The sequence below is a fragment of the Taudactylus pleione genome, unplaced genomic scaffold, assembly GCF_031769625.1.
Source record: "Taudactylus pleione unplaced genomic scaffold, aTauple2 ptg000005l, whole genome shotgun sequence".
NCBI classification, from domain to species: Eukaryota; Metazoa; Chordata; class Amphibia; order Anura; family Myobatrachidae; genus Taudactylus; species Taudactylus pleione.
Window position 1 is genome coordinate 12,877,066 of NW_028284408.1, and position 19,883 is coordinate 12,896,948.

The following is a 19,883-nucleotide window of genomic DNA, read 5'->3' on the forward strand; positions in this document are numbered from 1 at the left end:
TCGATTTCTGGAAGACCCCACCTGTCCACCAGTAGTTGAAAAACGTCCGGGTGCAGGGACCATTCCCCTAGATGAACGTCGTGGCGACTTAGAAAGTCCGCCTCCCAATTTAGCACTCCCGGGATGAAGACCGCTGATATGGCCGGAAGATTGCGCTCCGCCCAAACCAGGATCCGAGAGACCTCTACGAGAGCCGCCCGACTGCGAGTTCCTCCTTGCCTGTTTATGTAGGCCACGGTGGTAGCATTGTCCGACTGGACCTGCACCGGGTGACCCTGGAGAAACCGCTGTGCCTGCAGGAGAGCATTGAAGACCGCACGGAGTTCCAAGATATTTATTGGAAGCTCCGCTTCTGTCGGTGTCCACCTGCCCTGGAACAAGTGTGGACCCGAAACTGCTCCCCAGCCCCGAAGACTGGCGTCCGTTGTCAACAGGACCCAATTTGGAACCCAGAACGGACGTCCCTTGTTGAGGTGGGTCGTCTTTAACCACCACGCAAGGGACAGGCGAACCTCCGGGGTGAGCACAATCGTCTGGAATTCAGAGACTGAGGCAGCCCGTTCCACTTGGACAGGATCAGGTGCTGCAGAGGTCAGGAGTGAAACTGGGCGTATTCCACCATGTCGAACACCGACACCATGGAGCCCAGTAACCTCATCGCCGAGTGTAAGGACACCCGGCGGCTGTGCAGACAACTGCGCACCCTTGACTGTAAAGCAGAGATCTTGTCCTCCGTCACGAAGATCCTTTGCTGTCCCGAGTCCAATAAGGCTCCAAGATGCAGAATCCTCCGAGACGGGATTAGAGTGGACTTCTGCCAGTTGATTAGCCAGCCGTGCCGTTGCAGCAGTGCAATGGTCAGGTCCAAGTGGTGTAACAGGAGCTCTGGAGATCCTGCCACCAATAACAGGTCGTCCAAGTACGGCAACATGCGGACTCCTTGCAGCCGCAGAGAAGCCGCCATGACCGCCATAGCGTCCTGTATGTCCAATGACACCATGTAGTCCCCAGGTTCCAGCGCCAGAATGATGGACCGTAGGGTCTCCATCCGAAACTTCGGGACCCGCAAAGACTTGTTGAGTGCTTTGAGGTTGAGAATCGGACGATATGACCCATTGGGTTTCTGTACCAAAAATAGATTTGAATAGAAACCCTGGCCCCTCTGGGAGAATGGAACAGGCACTATAACTCCAGCCTGGAGCATAGTGTGCAATACCTTCCGCAGCTCCGTAGCCTTGTTCCGGTCTGATGGTAGACCCGTGGTGAAGAATCGAGCCAGGGGTCTGTGCCGGAAGGAGAGGGCGTACCCGTGAGAGACCACCTCCAGAACCCAAGTGTCTGTCGTAGTGAACGACCAACACCGGGAGAACTGCAGCAGGCGGCCTCCCACCCTGGGATCCCCCAAGGGGAGACCCGGACCGTCAGGCCGCAGGCTTGTCATCTGGCTTGGGGGCCGGACGTCTGGTACTCCATGCCTGTTTCCGGGGCTTGACCGATTTCTTAGGGCCAGCCTGTCGAGGAAACGACTGTGGTTTGGGCCTGCCCTGGGCCCTAGATGACCGAAAGGACGATGGTCCAGAACCAGAAGGAGCAGCGGCCGACGGGAGACAAGCAGATTTGGCTGCCGCCAGCGTGGCCACAATCTTATCCAGATCCGGACCGAAGAGAACTTCTCCGGTAAACGGCAACGCTACCAGACCTTTCTTGGATCTGCGTCCGCCTTCCAGGATCGCAGCCACAAGGTGCGACGAGCAGCTACCGCTGCTGAAGAAATTCTAGACACCAGAGTACTAATGTCTAGAGCCGCCTCGTTGATGTAGGTGGCCGAATCACGGAGATTGCCAATCAACTCCGCCTGTTCGGCCGGACAGTCGGATTCAAAAGAAGCCTCTAATGAATCCGCCCAGCGCTCCATCGCTCTGGCAACCCAGCAAATGGCCATAGCCGGCCGTGCTGCCCCCCCTGCAAGGGAATAAGCGGACTTCAGGCAGATTTCTACCTTGCGGTCCGTAGCATCCCTAAGGGAGGACATGGATGGCATCGGCAATGTGGCACTACGGACAAGACGGGTCACGTGAGAATCCACCTGTGGAGGGGATTCACACTTAGCAAAATAATTATCCGCGAACGGATAAGCCACCGCCAGGCGTCTCTGCGGCTGGTATCTTTTGCCAGGTTGTTTCCACGCCTCCTCTAAATGGTCCACCAACTGACCCGAAAGAGGAAAGACTGTGGCATCGCCCTTCACATCTTTGAAAAAGGCATACTTAGATTTAGCCGCTGGGGGAACTTCGTCCTCAATCACCAAGGCTGTGCGGACCGCCCGAATAAGTCCAGGAATATATACTTTGGACTTAGCATCAGCGTCCTTAGTATGGAAAGGTTCCTGATCGTAAGGATCCAGAATCTCCCCATCATCAGACGTCCCTTCGTCATCCTCATAAGGAGCGGACAGAGACGCCACCGGCCTTTTATGAGGCCGCATCACAGACTCCCCTTGCAACACATCCGACAAGTGCTGTACAGAACTCGTCAGGGAGTTAACCCACGCTGGCTCCTGAGAACCCGGGAGCGGGGAAATAGGGAGACTGTGGGGTACCACCAATTGTCGTGGGAACCCCTGCATGGGTGACGACACCACAGACTGCTGGGACAAACCCATCGGAGTAAACGCGGGCTGCGGAGCTAACTGGCCCACTAAAGCTGTTAACGCCTGAGCGAAACAAGCCCAGGGCGGCTCCTGTACCAGTGCTGTAACCGTAATAGGCCGCGCCATGGACAAACACTGCCGGCAAAGGCCCTCCGCGCTACCCTCCCCCTCCGCTAACGGTACTTTGCACGTGGTACACTGTAGCCGGAGGGGAAAATCACTTTCAGACATGATGGCACCACGTATGTGACCTCTCTCACCAATTAAGTATTAAATAGGCGAGAGACCACCCTGCAGCACCGCACCGCAAGGGCTTTAGCAGAAAGAACAGGGACAGTAATAAAGCTGACAGTTTAGAGAAGAAAAGTTACAGGCAGCGCTAGCACAGTCACATACAATGCAGAGAAATAACAATTCCTGCACTAACAGCGCTGATCACTCAACTACACAGACACAGGGCCTGGTAGGACACAGCGCTGCATACACAGACCTGAGCCACAGCGGAGGAGAGGTATGCGGGGGGACCCAGACCACGATGCTTCCTTCCAGACTTCCAGCAGCGTTCACCATGCGTTGCAGAGAAGATGGCCGCCGAGGAGCAGAGAGAAGCTGGCCTGGGGGAGGAGCGCTGACACAGGACCAGTCAGCACAGTGCAGAGAGGGCTGTGTGCAGCGGGGGAGGCGCCGGCTGTGAGACAGGGAAGGCGCGCTCCCCTGGCATGCATTTAACCCCTGGGACGCCGCAGCGCTACCGCTCTGCTGCGGTCCGCTGTCCCAGGGGGTAGTGGAAGCGCAGGTTGGTCGCCTGGCTCCACGCTGCAGCCAGTCCCCAGGGAGCCCCCTGCCTGGGGACTTAGGACCATGTGATCAGCGGGGACCCACCGCGGGACCCCGCTGCTTACCTCTGTCCCCCTTGAATCCGGCCATGGTCCGGAGCATCTGGGGTCACCGCTAGCTGTGACCCCAGACGCCCACCAGCATCCCCGGATCAGTACCGGCGTTCTGGTACCGGCGGGGTGTAGGGAAGACAGCATGGACGTCAGGACTGACTGTCCATGCTGTTCATCCAGATGTGCAGCCACAGCTGCATGAAGAAAAAGCTTCAGGGGCTCTTCTAGCCCCCACTCCAACAGGTGCACCTGACTCCGGCCGGGCACCAAACTAAACTGAGGTGCCTTGGCCCGGGGGCGGGGTATAGGAGGGGGACCTAGTGCATCCTGGGAGGCTGAAAGCTTAACTCTTTGGTGCCCTGCGACTGACGTCACACCTATACCCCAAGGTATCCTGTGGATACCCTATGGACCCTGAAGTAGAAAATCAGGTTTCCCATCTTATTCATGGGAAACTTCTTCTCTGTCAGTGCTTTTTATGTGCAAAACTCGAGATTATGCTTTATATTGCTGTAGAATTAATACGATTACCCATCTTGGGAATATATTATGAACTGATGTGTGATGGTCCCAAAATCCATTTATACTGAACATTTTTTTGTATGCAACATCAAGCACTATAATATTCTATCTTTCTTCATGTGTAATTCATCTCCTTCTCAAACAGTTCTTACATGTGTCATATGTTACTGTCAACATCACAAACACAAATGGGCTAATGTATTAATTTTAATATATTAATTAATTTTGCCATTGAAAAAGTCCCATGGCTGGTCAAGGCATTGGGATGTTCACAACACAACTATAGTCTACTGGACTTTTACATTGGACTACTTCTATTAATGTATCTGATCCAGCTGTTTATATACCCATGTACAAACATAGTATTGTTAAGAACACCTATCCTCTCACCCACATACAACCAGCCTCCATACCGCAGATGACAAGGACAAACAGGACCAGCAGACACCTTTTGGTAAGTGACCCCATCTTACCTATATTATGCACATTGGTGCCTACATCACCCTGATACTGCATGAATTATTCTGGAGGTGGAGAGACATTTGCAGACATCCAAACCCAGACCTACTTGGGGAACAGTGCAAGCAAGGGAACAATACTACTCCAGTATATACCGGATATAGGATTGACCATCGCATACCAAAAATTCTGCCTAAAGTTATTGCCCACCTAGCTGCAACAACGGAATAAGTAATAGAGTCACCAGAAAGAGTACGTCCAAGATTGTCACTCAGATTTACACTGGAACATGTTACCAACCTGGATCAGACCCGGGACAGACCCCTTATACCCCTGACCTGGGCTATGCCCTGGTTGACACAGTTCACACCGGAGTCAGGTCAGCACTAACATGGCTCTTCCAGCTCAGGTGCGCAGCGCTTCTAGCCCTGCATTATTATCTAACTCAGCAGCAGGGAGGGCGGGTGGGGAGCGCTGCTTCGTTCTGGTCGGCCAGGCCCTGGTTGCAGTGTACGCTTGGACATGATGTAATCTCAAAGCGCCACTGAAGCCCGCCAATCAGGTAGCAAGCGGCACGATCCTGGTCATCGTGACACGGAAAGCGCCATTTACCCTGCAGGGTGACAAAAGAACGACCCGTGCCCAACCTTGCAAGCTACCCGAGTTGGATCCCCGGGTCCCTGGACCCGGGTGGATCCATTTACAATGACGAATATCCTGCGTTCATGTGCATCAACCTATGTCCAACTGCAGTGGTAAAGGGGTCTGAAGGGGTCTGAACTGCTGTGACACGGCTTGAAACCGTGTACAATGAGCCAGTGTGAAAGTGGTATTATTCTCAAAAGTACAAGTGGGGGTCTCTACATTTCACTATATACATAAAGTAAATGTTCTCCATCTGTACACAGTTCTGTGCCTGTGACCCAAAGGATTTGAAATATGAAAACTATTAAACTAAACCTGAAGGAAAAGTTGCAAAAAAACAATTAAAGTGAAAGCATTACGTTTTTTTTCAAACCAAACGAGAAAACCTATTTTTGTGTGATGTGTAAACACAGGTGCAATAGTAGAAAGAAAATGTGCTGTCATGTCCTACTTTTTTTTTTGCTTTGTTAAAGTCTTTTAATAGAAGAATAAAATAAAACAAAATGAACCTTTCCACCGATCAGACACATGTCTTTAACCATGTGAGATTGCATCATCTCTGCCAGCAGTTGCTCATGGGTGCTGGTTCTAATGAATTGTGATGATCCAGAACGCAACTGCAAAGGCTGGGTACCAGCTGCCACCTGAGGGATAAATGACATCAAAATGATGAGAACCAATAAAATTCACTTAGTACACTTCACTGGTCATGACAACTTGGGAACTTTAAAAAGGCATATTGCAAGGGTGCAAATACGTATATAAAATATATGTTAGCTGTTATGATGAATCTTGTACATTGGAAATAAATTTGTTGTTGATTTTAGTTGTAACTTGGGACAATTAATGTAAACAGTGGCAAAGTAGCTATAGACAAGATACACTTTGTCAGTCTATGGTGAGGTAAAACAACCATTCTCCAAATATAGCTCACAACTGTATAGTGTTTTTGAACAAAATAATTAATGGTGAGTTTAAAACAAAATTATTACTTATAGTTAGAAACAAATCCTGCTAAATAGAGAGGCTATGCATCTGGGAAACTACGCTGTAAAGTGTAATTTATACTAGACTACACTCCCGGAAAGCCCAGAGACTCACAAATTCCAGAGTAGGCAAGAAGGGAGTAATGGCTAAGGGGTCTATTTACTAAGCAGTGTTGGAGACAGAATGAAAAGTGATAAGGTGCCAGCCAATCAGCTCCCAACTGTCATTTTTCAAACACAGCCTGTGAGATGGCAGTTAAGAGCTCATTGGCTGGCACCTTATCACTTTTCACTCTGTCTCCTAACACTGCTTAGTAAATAGACGCCTTAATGTTTCTTCATGCAAGAAATATACTGCCTGTTTTTGTAGCACGCAAATACTGGACAGCTTTATATTTACACTGCTATTTAGAGTTGGCTAAGAGATATCTATCCCAGTGCAAATATGATTTTAATTTGACAGCTTGCAGCAATTTTTTGTCAAGATTCAACATTGACCTATCAGGATTTACTCCTAGTTATAACGTAGGCACATAAAGGCTAAAATTTAACGATAAGTCAAGCTCTGCCCTTTGGTGATGACAAACTTTGGTCATGATATTATGAAAAGGCCTACCAAGTGATGGGTTTGTGCTTCCACTGTAATTAGAAATTACATCCCCCCCTTCTGTGTGTATCCTCTATCACAGGATTACTATGCAAGCACAACATTGATTCAACAAGCACAGAAAGCATTAGCAGGATTTCATGGTAAAGTAGAGAAAATGTATCTATGCAAAATATATTCACACTCCCATATATAATTATTCCATTATCTAAATGAAAATTCAATCTTCAAGAAGGGGGGTTTGGGATGACTTGTCCTCAAACACAGCTAATTCACTTCTAAATAAGGGGCCAAACTACCACACAAGGAAAGATTTGTTTATACGATTATACAGATTATATAACAATTTTTAGTTAATTAACTAGCAAAAAAAGTAATTATATTAACCTTTATTGAGATGTCCTTGTCACCAGCTCGAATGCTGACTGCAACTTGAGGGCTATCAGTATTTTCTATTGGTTCTATTGTCATAATTTTAAGGAAAACAGGAGACTTTCCAGAGTCAGACAGCTCAAATCTCTGAAACATAATGCAAAATATTAGGAAACAAAACAATACAATAAAATAAAGAATTCTCTCCTCGAGGGATCATCTATTTGACAAACTAAACTGAAAACTAGTGTAAAATATGGATGTAATCAAGGATGTCCAATCACTGCTGAGAGTTCCCCATTATGTGACAGAATAAAAAATTTACCTGGATAAACCATCTATTTATTAGATACTAGCTGGGATACTTGGCGTTACCCAGGTTGAAGACTGAAGTACACCTGCAGCCTTTATTTGTTTACATTATCCTCTCCTATAACCCCATTCCATTGATTCTGGAAAGAACCCCACTGTTTGCTAACATGCATGCATACAGTGGCATATCTTCCATGGGTGCAAGGGGTGCTGCTGCTATGGTGCCGGAGCTACCTCTGTGTCCGCTGCCGCTCCCCCTGCACCCAGTTATGCACACAAGGTGGGCCTGTCCAGTCAGGGCCTCCGAGGGGGGCAGCAGTGTTGATTTGGTGCCGCCCTGTCAGCTGATTACAGCTGGCGCACCGACAGGCAAACATGGAGAGACAGCACCGCCAATTGCGGGGCAATCAGCAGTGGCAACTCCTAATTAGCTGTGTGTCCGGGAGCACCGAATGGATTCAAATTGTGCTGGTACTGTCATGTCTGTCGCTGCCTGTCGATGCATCAGCTGCAATTAGCTGGCGGCCTGGTCCCAAATCCACACCTGCTGGCTGCTGATGGCACACAGGGAGAGAATGCTGGAGGAACATGGATAAGTGAATTGCTGAAGAGGGGGGCAAAGTGTTTGAGGTGCATTACTTTGTGACATGTTATAAGGGGCATTACTGTGTGGAATAATGTGTAAGGGGCACTATTATTGTGTGGAATAATGTTTTATATGGGGCACTACTACTATGTGGCATAATCTGTAAAGGGCATTACATTGTCGTATACTGTGTATGGGGTATTACTGTGTATTGTAAGGGGCATTACTGTGTGGCATAATGTATAAGGGGCACTACCACTGCGTGGCATAACGTGTATAAGGGGTACTTACTGTGTGGCATAACTTGAATGGGCTCTGTGTGGCATAACATGAATGAGCTCTGTGTGAAAGCAAATGTATATGGTTTCATTTTACCTCTTGGGGATGGGCCCTATTAAGATCTTGCTATGTGGCCCACAAAATTCTAGTTACTCTGTTGCATGCAAACATAGGACTGACTAATATATATGGTCACTTTAAAAAGGACTAACTCTGGATTTAATATGAACTTGCATAACTCAAAGTTTGGCACTTGCTCAGACTATGAGGTTAAAAAGGTGGCTTCCACACAGGTTTTTGGCAGACTGCCAATTCCACTTGAGCAACCCCTAGAACAGGGATGGGGAATCTCAGGCCCGGGGGCCATATAAGGCCCCCAGAATCATTTGGTCTAGCCCTCTGAGCTTTTTTCTGCTAGCCTCATCTTGCTAGCAGGGTGCCTAGAATGGCACCCTGCAGCCAGAATCTATGCAGCAGTGCTATCTGGAGCGTCCCGAGGACGCTTCAGACGGTCACAACGCTGCCCTCACAACTCCCCGATGCATCCTCAGTATGCTTTCGGCATTGCCGTAATCATGGGCGATTGTGGCCCCGCCCCATGTGACATCACACGGAGGGGACATGGCCTGCACCGGGCCCACGAATAATGTTATATATATCAAAATGGCCCACGGTAGAAAAAAAGTTTCCCACCCCTGTCCTAGAACCTGTGTAATTTAAGAGTGTCCCCATTTTTAGGGATTTTGTGACAGTGTGTGGCCCTGATGAAGTTCAAACTTAGGCAAAAACCTAATCCCAATCAAACTACACTACCATGCCAAATTTGGTGGAGCTAGGTCCAAAAATGTCTGGCCGTGCATAAAGGAGAAACAGACAGACAGACATGCTTTCTCGCTTATTATATAGATAAACTAGATCAATTAGGTGCTTCTGATTATTTCCAGCGCCAGGGTCTACACTTCACCTTTCCTATATATCTGTGCACCATTCGGTTTGCAGAAACATATTTGACAATATTATAAAATCATTTCCTAGGACACTTTGCTGCTGAGTCAGTGCATATAAACACGTCATGTATGGTACATATGCGGCAAACCTTTGTGCACTGCTTCCATCACAATATGCTAATCAAACTTGTATATAATTTGTAATTGTTTAATAAATACTAAGAAAGACTTACATTTAATACACAGAACAAGAGAAATCGTCATGGACAGTTGTTACGACTTGAAGAATAGGGCAATTTCTATTATCAGCTGCTTATAGCCAGGGAATAAGGGACAATTAACTCTGCAGGCGCAAATCAACTATTTTTTTTATTTATCGAAACATCCTACTGGAAGACATACTACAATTTAATTTTAAAATATGCCTACATTTACCTTTAATGCATCTTCAACAGCAGTTCTGCCTTCTTTCCCCAACAACACGTTGTAAGGATAGAGCCTTTGTATGGTACGTTGGGAGGACATCATAGGAAATGCATCCTTAGGTTGTAAAAAGACAAATATATTAGGTTCTTGTAGAACAAAATTGATAGCATAAGACAGTGCACGAGTAATACAGGAGTCCCTGTATCACATTATCCCTTCTATATAATGAAAACAAGGGGCCCCAGCAAATTAGCAATTTGACAGACTGTACACACAGAACTTGCAATACATCAGGGAGTTCATTGAAAGTACAACAGGGTGGTATTCCTGGAAAGCCAGACAAGACCGCCATAAACTCAAACCAATGTATTTATAGCATTTGCTACATAAACAAGTGGAACTGTAATGTCTTAACAAGGAATGTGTTGCACTAAATACTTACAGATGTATTTTTAGACTTACCATTAACTCCCCATGAAATGTTTGATGTTAATAACTAGTATTATAACAATCCTAACAGTTAGGATTGTGGCTGCTCAACTTCATATTTAATGGTCATAGGCAGAGGAAAGAGCAGGAGAGATCACCACAAATAAATCAAATAATTCAGACTTGTCAGCCTATTTACAAACATTAGAAAACCAAATGCTCCTGTACGGTTTTCACTGTCTCTGGGGCTTGTGTTTTACCCTGAAAGAAAAACTATCCTCAGCTGGTTAAGTATAAACCAATCAACATTTTATTTTAAAATTAAATATATTAAACAGCATATCTCCCCATTTATCTGTCAATGAGAATTAAAGATGGAATTTTATTAGGAGCTTAGTATAATATGGAAACAATTAAAAAGTTTCATTTGAATTTAATGGCTTGTTAGTTATTGCTATAGCAATTAATATTTGAATTGTAATTTATAGCCTTTATTGTCTCTTCATCTACCATAATTCACTACTTTCATGTATATTATCACAAATCTCCAAACAACATCCCTCTGTCATGTTCCTGATATTGACTGATTTGAATGACCTAATAAAAATACTACCATGGCTGGGACACACTTAAAGGTATATCTACTAACCAACAGGTTGTCAAAGTCACCGATCATCTGCGGAATTGAACGATAGATTTAAAACGGCAGCACAAATAAATGCTAAGCAAGCCTCATTAAGCATTTATTTCTGCTGTTTTAAATCTATAGGCCAAAGTAGCTTTAGCTGGTTAGTAAATATACCCCTTAGTCTGGATCATCGATACTGACTTATGAAAACTTGTACACAGGAAAAAGGTGCTTTAATCCACAGAAACAAATAAGATGTTATATTCATTTTCAGAACTGAACTAGAAAATAGCATTTAGTATCTGAATGGTTACAGGACATATTTCCTCATGCACAGATTGCAGGACTATCCAAACAATGTACGTAGAATACGAGTCGGCGCGGCTTCAAACAGAACAGAGCAAGGTATAGTTTAAGCAATCTCAGCTTCAAACAGAACATGTGGTAATCTCCACGCAAGGGGACGTAGTTATAATGGATTACATGAAGAGCACACAGACATATACATTATATACACTGTATGAAGCAAATATATCACAAATGTATTCCCATTAAATATGGTTTGTTAGTTCGACAAAACCCAAATGCAGAAAGTTGTCACAGAAATGTGCTTATAGAAAATTATTATCATAAAAGTGTGGTCTGTGTAGACAGCTGCCTGATAGTATTCATTATGTATGAATACAAGACTTGGATTAATTATTTACAGACAACATTAAGAGGTTTACCAAAATGCTAATGGCTGCTGCCAAACTGTCTGCTGGGAAATCGGGAAGCCCAAGGGTGGCAGATTCTTGAGAGCAGAGAGTTGTAGCAAATGACAGGAGCTGAGAGATTCTGAAAGACAAAAATAGTTCAGTTTTTTCAATCACCCAGGGCTAATAGAAAATGTTCCAGCAACAAATTTTGGATTGAATAGTTCAAAAGGATTTTTTGAAGTAGGAAAGGTGCAACTCTTCTCTCTCAGCTTCAGTGCACATACTACAAACGTAGAAATGCTAAAATACTGCAAGTACCAATTTGAGATATCTTTATTATAAATAAGACCTTTTTTATATGCTGCTATACTTTAGCGGTTAGCAAAATACAGAACACTGTGCACATATATTCTATGTACTGTAAATATGTTTGCTTCATTAAAAAAAACACTTCCAAGTGAAATCTTTTTCCCACCTAGCTGTCACCTTTAAAAATCAGCCTGTATGATAAGCACCAGAGTGGTAATCTAACTACCCAAAAATGAATTAATTTATAACAAGAATTTTCTCTCTGAGGTGTCTATGTATCAAGCAGTGAAAATAGTGGAGAAGTGGATGAGTGGAGAAGTTGCTCATAGCAACCAATCAGCTTTGAAGTAGCATTTATCAAGTAGAGTCTATAAAATAATAGGTAGGAGCTGACTAATTGCTATGGTCCATTTCTCCACTGGTCCATTTCTCCACGCTTTTCACTGCTTGATACAGTAACCCCTGAATCTCTCATGAGTTCCGCACAATTCTTTCATTGTGTACATTTAGAGGATACCCTCTAACAACAAAAAATGTCTTCCCTTCAAAATATTTTTACCGCAAAACACTTTATTTTATGGTCGCTGGACAGCAAAAGTCCAGACAAGCTTTTCTCCAGGTTTCAGATAATTACTGTGTGCCAGGTCAGAATTGTAGGCTGGATGATTCACTTCTCTAAAGCCACTGTCTCTCATTATGGAAGCTGATTATGTAACTTGCAGAAAGGGACACCGGAATGGAAAAAAAAGGGACACCCTTAATTGGTTTTCCACATAGTCTCCTTTATGGCATGGTTAAGTACTAGAGTCCAGCATAATTACGTGACTGTTTTCTAATGTTCCATTTTATTCAACAACAGGAGTTCTAACCATTATGGCCATAATTTTCCCATACACAGTTGAGTTAATTCTTTCCTGGGAGTGCGAGAATCCTTGTATACGTTTTTAAATAGATCCCAGTGAGATACCCAGATTTCATCACCAGTAATGAGTCTAAAGAGGCGCATTTCTAGAATTGTTTTATAAAATCTCAAATTCTCACCATTGCTTTTTTTAATGGCGTAAGCTTGAATTCACTCTTGGCATGTCCAGATAATCAAGCTAGGTGGTTACAACTGTTGGTTCGATATCAAATTAATGTAGTTACTTTCAAACACATATCATGTATAAATAGGTCTTCTTTATGTGCCACATTTAGGAATTTCCAGTTCCACAGGGCTCCACAATTAGGATAATCTTTGAATTTCTCCCCAACTTAAAGACATAAGACCAATATTTCACATGGAACTCTGGAGGTGCAGGACCCACAGGACCCATTCAGCACTAGCCTTTAACCCAGTCTCTTCCTTCATGGAGATCTTGTTGATAGATCGATGTGCCAATATTGCCATATCTATGATTATCACAGACTGTTTCATATCACACAGCCACTACACCACAAGCTCAGAATGGACTGGAGTGTTTCTCCAGATACAACATGCAGAGAAATGTCAGATTATATGGCATTAAGACTCATTCATGAAATGTAGATTTACACTGTTTCTATATGTAAATGCACATTTTTGTCCACTAAGCAAATATGTTGTCCATCTGAGCATAGTTTTGTAGAGCCACCTTAAAAATGTGCATGGTGAAAAAAAGTGATAAAATCACTACTAACACTATAAAATTATCCAATCACTATATTTACTTTAATATTTTTCTACTAATATACTTCCCTTTTTTAAATTCATTTCGGTATTAAATTATTCAAACTTGAGGGGACATCTGAACTACCACCATGTATTTCAAAGCTTTATGACAGTGATCAAAGTGCATCTAGGAATGCATTGAGGAATGTGTCTTACATAGAAAAGCATCTAGGAATGAGCCTTTCCACAGAAGAGCATCTAGGAATGAGCCTTTCCACAGAAGAGCATCTAAAAATGTGCCTTTCCACAGAAGAGCATCTAGGAATGTGCCTTTCCACAGAACAGCATCTAGGAATGAGCCTTTCCACAGAACAGCATCTAGGAATGAGCCTTTCCACAGAAGTGCCTCTTGGAATGTGCCTTTCCACAGAAGTGAATCTAGGAATGTGCCGTTCCACAGAAGAGCATCTAGGAATGTGCCTTTCCACAGAAGAGCAACTTGGAACGTGCCTTTCCACAGAAGAGCATCTGGAAATGTGCCTTTCCACAGAAGATCCTCTAAGAATGTGCCTTTCTACAGAAAAGCATCTAGGAATACACCTTTCGATAGAAGAGCATCTACGAATGTGCCTTTCCACAGAAGTGCATCTAGGAATGTGCCTTTCAACAGAAGAGTATCTAGGAATGTGCTTTTCCACAGAAAAGCATCTATGCATGTGCCTTTCCACAGAAGAGCATCTGGGAATGTGCTTTTCCACAGAAGAGCATCTAGGCATGTGCCTTTTAACAGAAGAGCATCTAGGAATGTGCCTTTCCACAGAAGAAAATCTAGGAATGTGCCTTTCCACAGAAGAGAATCTAGGAATGTGCCTTATTATAGAAGAGCATCTAGGAATGTGCCTTTCCAAAGTAGTACACCTAGGAATGTGCTTTTCCACCGAAGTGCATCTAGGAATGTGCCTTTTCACAGAAGAGCATCTAGGCATGTGCCTTTCCACAGAATAGCATATAGGAATATGCCTTTCCATAGAAGAGCATCTACGAATGTGCCTTTCCACAGAAGTGCATCTAGGAATGTGCCTTTTCACAGAAAAGCATCTAGGAATGTACCTTTCCACAGAAGTGCATCTAGGAATGTGTCTTCCATAGAAAAGCATCTAGGAATGTGCCTCTCCACAGAAGAGCATCTAGGAATGTGCCTTTCCACAGAATAGCATCTAGGAATGTGCCTTTCCACAGAAGTGTATCTAAGAATGTGCCTTTCTACAGAAAAGCATCTAGGTATGTGCCTTTCCACAACAAACAGCTACTGTTGGAATGTGCCTTTCCACACAAGAGCATCTAGGAATGTGCCTTTTCACAGAAAAGCATCTAGGAATGTGCCTTTTCACAACAACCATCTAGGAATACGCCTTTCTATAGAAGAGCATCTAGGAATGTGCCTTTCCACAGAAGAGCATCTGGAAATGTGCCTTCCACAGAAAAGTATCTAGGTATGTGCATTTCTACAGAAGAGCATCAAGATATGTGCCTTTTCTCAGAAGTGCATCTAGGAATGTGCCTTTCCACAGAAGAGCATCTAGGAATGCGCCTTACTATAGATGAGCATCTAGGAATGTGCCATTCCACAAAAAGCATCTAGGAATATGCCTTTACACAGAAGAGCATCTGGGAACATGCCTTACAATCTATATTATCTACCACATGTACACACACATATGCACTAGGATTAATTTTTTTTGTCAGAATCCAATTAACCTACCAGTAAGTTTTTCTACTGTGGGAGGAAACTGGAGTATGTGGGCACATGGTAAGCATACAAATCTATACAGTTAGGGCTTTGGTGGGAATAAAACCCCAAATCTCATTGCTGTGAGGCAGTAATGCTAACCATTAAACCAACCATGCTGCCCAATATATGCTGTACTAGTTGTGTCCGGTTTCACCCGGGTAGACATTTACTATTTCCATTTACTTCATCCCATATTAACGATGCTTACATTAGTTCATTTTATGCCTCTGGGATAAAGGAGCGTGGTAGTATTCATTGAAATAAATTGAGTTTTTTTAAAATATGAATGAATTGAAGGTTGGTTATAAGACGTATGTTAACATTTTTATTCTCCACTTAAGCAATTCTTTGTAAACCACATTGATGGTTCTCTCCTCAGGTACTAGGATCACCAGGCTGCTGGGTGAGCTCACTCTGGAGCAGGCCACGGAGAACTGCTCATGTTAGAAGCAGTCCTCCCTCAAGTCAATTCATGCCACCTTCGGCGAATGCCCCTGGGACATCATAAAGCAGACCTTGAGAGGGAACTGCAGCCTCTTGAACTCAAAGGGGTATGCGTGGTATGAACACACACTCCTCCCGAGTACAGCTGTTGAACCCTGAGGCATCAATGATGTTCCTGTAGAGGTCCTTTACTTTGAGCCTGGTGCAATTGCAGAGTTTGGGCAGGTTGAGGATCCACAGCAACATCCCTGGAACCCCCACTTTGAGGAGAAGCTTGTGGGCTGGGAGGCCAGGAGGGTTGAAAATGTTGAGGAACTCCTCGGGGTAGTGAACCGCATCATCCATTTGCACTATCTAATCCACAGACCTGTACTCCATTTCTACCCCTTCAAACAACTGAAGTAGTGTGTCATTAATGACAGTAGCCGTGTTGTTATTGAAGGTCATAATGGCATGCTCGGACAGCCAGTCTATGGACTTTTCTTCGATAGTGGCAATATTAGGGAATATCTGGACTATGAGGTCTGCTGGGGTCTTCACAACTGTGCCTAGGCCTGCAGGGATGGTCACCTTTCCCTTGGACTCAGGATACTCTCTGTCCCCTATTTTAAGTAGGAGTTTAGAGAATTGCCCAGCGGAGATATCACCCCCCAAGTGGACCCTCATGTTCTTCCTGAGAGTTTCCAGATGAGGGGCCACAGATACGTTGCCTTGACGTTTCACCCTTGAAACATTTAACCATTTTCAGCCCCTTAGGAGTTGAATTTCAAATAACTCTGCTTAGTGGGTGCTTAGGTCATGGAAGGAATATACTCCCCATATTTCATGTTTCTAGGTCCAGGGGTTTGGGCTGGGCGTTGATGAGTCAGTCAGTCAGGACACTGCACAGGGGGAGGAAACATTTTATGCCTTTTCAGCCCCTTAAGAGTTGAATTTAGAAAAATCCTTGCTTAGTGGGTGCTCAGATCATGAAAGGAACATACTCCCCGAATTTCACGTTTCTAGGTCCAGGGCTGGGCATTGATGAGTCAGTGAGACAGAACATTTGTTTTTATATATTAGAAACATAGAATTTGATGGAAGAAAATAACCATTTAGCCCATCTAAATTGCTCTGTCAGCACAAGTACCAGTTTATTGCTGTTTATGTCAGCTGTCACAGAGATGAAGCCAGCCACATTGTTGTCAGATGTGCTCGCATGTGCGCACGCATCGCGGCAAAGCGCAGCAATTACCAGGCTGCAAGTACTCGCAGCCGGCGATTGCCCCATTGAAGTCTAGGCCAAGTCGCGGCCATGATAGTTGCGCCATCCATGGTGTGATGTGCTCACATCACGGCATAGATGAGCGTGGCTACAGCTGTATGTACTAACATCTTTTTATCAGTTTAAATCATCCTGTGTATTGATCAGAAATTATTTGAATATCAGACAATACTGCCCCTTTGAAAGCAGAGAGCAATAAACTGGATAATTCAGTATTTTTATATAAGGTTGATGACGGGTGAAAGAAGCAGTACATAGTGGGAAACACAAGAAAAGAAAGTGTAGAACAGTGTACTGGTCCGGATCTCTGAACAGCTAGATATGTCTGCCCCTGAAAAATTCAAATATGTACTGTACATAGTGCAATATGGAAAGAGTAAATGCCAAAGTGTGCCACACAACAGGGCGTAGCCACTGACAGAGGACTTTCACAAAAGAGGGAAAAAGGTGTTTATGTAATAATTCTTTTTTTTTTTTTTGCAATATATGTTTATTATTTTTATCAAAACAAATTACAAAATAATCGAAAACATTACATCAGAATGCAGAATAAAAATCACGCACAACATAGACTGATCATTCAAATACATTCAAAACATAACAACGGTATCTAAATGTTATCCAGTCCAATATGAAAAAGAGAAGAGAAGTAAAAATAAAATAAAAAATAAATAACTTAATTAGAAACAAACAAAAATCTGACAAAAACACAGAAAAGGAAGGGGTTTGGATGAAAGGGGAAGGAAAAATATGAGATATGGTAAGAACTTACCCTTGTTATCTCTATTTCTACGAAGTCCATAGGGTTCCACAGGATACCTTGGGGTATAGGTGTGACGTCAGTCGCAGGGCACCAAAGAGTTAAGCTTTCAGCCTCCCAGGATGCACTAGGTCCCCCTCCTATACCCCGCCCCCGGGCCAAGGCACCTCAGTTAGTTACCAAGCCATAGGCCGGAGGAGGAGAAGGAAGAGAGAGAACAAAGATCTGGACACATACAAGAATCACATTCTCACCAGATGGAGACGGAAAACCGGTGACCAGAGCAAAGCCCATCTGCAGCACAGGTGCGACAGGGCGGGAGTCCTGTGGAACCCTATGGACTTCGTAGAAATAGAGATAACAAGGGTAAGTTCTTACCATATCTCATATTTTCTACTTCAGGGTCCATAGGGTATCCACAGGATACCTTGGGGATGTCCCAAAGCAGTATCCTTTAAGGGTGGGGACGCTCCTGTGCAAAAAGGAGAATCCGCCGCCCGAAGGAAGCATCCTGAGAGGCGAAGGTGTCAAACCTGTAATACCTCACGAAGGTATGGACAGAAGACCACGTAGCAGCCTTGCAGATCTGAACTGCCGAGGCACCACGTCGAGCTGCCCACGAAGGACCCACAGACCTAGTGGAATGAGCCTTCAGAGAAGGAGGGACCGGTAGGCCTTCATGAAGATAAGCTTCAGAAATAGCCATACGGATCCAGGCTGCCAAAGTTTGCTTTGAAGCAGGCCAACCCTTTTTACGGAAGCCAAAGAGGACAAACAAAGCGTCCGACTTCCTAAACGAAGAAGTGCGGTCAACATAAGTCCTTAAGGCCCGCACAACATCCAAAGAGGCCTCACCCACGGAAAGACCCGGTGAGTTAAAGGCCGGAACAACTATTTCCTCGTTAATATGAAACTGGGAAACAACTTTGGGAAGAAACTCGGGCCGAGTGCGGAGCACTGCCCTGTTCCCATAAAAAACCAAGAAAGGGGGTCTACAAGAAAGAGCCCCTAACTCAGAAACACGTCTGGCCGAAGCAATGGCCAGAAGGAAAACAGTCTTAGCTGTTAGCCATTTAAGATCCACTGAGCCCAGTGGTTCAAACGGCGGTCCTTGGAGAGCCCTCAGGACCACAGCCAAATCCCAAGGCGCCACAGGTGGAACAAAGGGCGGCTGAATGCGGAGAACACCCTGCATAAAGGTGCGCACATCCGGGATTGTAGCAATCCTACGGTGAAACCAGACAGATAGGGCCGAAACCTGTACCTTCAAAGAAGCAAGGCGAAGCCCATGATCTAGTCCCGCTTGCAGGAAGGCGAGAATCCGAGACAGACGAAACTCCCGCGGTGCATAACCTCTCGGTCGACACCACTGGAAGAACGTATGCCACACGCGATGGTATATCCTCGCGGAAGACGGTTTCCGAGCTCGTAACATGGTACGCACCACAGAGCTGGAAAACCCCCGGGACCTCAGCATGGCCGTCTCAACAGCCACGCCGTCAAAGACAGCCGAGTCAGGTCCGGGTGAAGGCAAGGACCCTGAGACAGAAGGTCCGGTCGTAGCGGCAACCGCAGAGGAATGTCCACGGACAGACCCTGAAGGTCTGAGAACCAGTGCCGTCTGGGCCACGCGGGAGCTATCAACAGGAGCGTCCCTCCTTCCTGTTTGAATTTCCGGATTACCCGTGGAAGAAGGGAGACCGGAGGGAACAGGTATGCGAACCGGAACGTCCACCGGACGGACAGAGCATCCACCAGAGACGCCCCTTCGTCTCTTGTGCGAGACCCGTACACCGGCAACTTGTTGTTGTGCCGGGACGCCATGAGGTCGATTTCTGGAAGACCCCACCTGTCCACCAGTAGTTGAAAAACGTCCGGGTGCAGGGACCATTCCCCCGGATGAACGTCCTGGCGACTTAGAAAGTCCGCCTCCCAATTGAGCACTCCCGGGATGAAGACCGCTGATATGGCCGGAAGATTGCGCTCCGCCCAAACCAGGATCCGAGAGACCTCTACGAGAGCCGCCCGACTGCGAGTTCCTCCTTGCCTGTTTATGTAGGCCACGGTGGTAGCATTGTCCGACTGGACCTGCACTGGGCGACCCTGGAGAAACCGCTGTGCCTGCTTGAGAGCATTGAAGACCGCACGGAGTTCCAAGATATTTATTGGAAGCTCCGCTTCTGTCGGCGTCCACCTGCCCTGGAACAAGTGTGGACCCGAAACTGCTCCCCAGCCCCGAAGACTGGCG

The 19,883-nt window shown here is 45.2% G+C and overlaps 1 protein-coding gene across 1 annotated transcript in view; it reads right to left on the reverse strand.

Annotated features, from left to right (window-relative positions):
• VWA8 (von Willebrand factor A domain containing 8) overlaps window positions 1-19,883 on the reverse strand; it is a 428,582-nt gene that overhangs the window by 323,285 nt on the left and 85,414 nt on the right. Inside the window, exons 9-12 of the mRNA XM_088482592.1 lie at window positions 11,467-11,575; window positions 9,691-9,795; window positions 7,147-7,278; window positions 5,676-5,810 (exon numbers count right to left, since the gene is read on the reverse strand). Of these exons, the coding sequence (XP_088338718.1) occupies window positions 5,676-5,810; window positions 7,147-7,278; window positions 9,691-9,795; window positions 11,467-11,575 (481 nt within the window). The remainder of the gene's footprint in view (window positions 1-5,675; window positions 5,811-7,146; window positions 7,279-9,690; window positions 9,796-11,466; window positions 11,576-19,883) is intronic.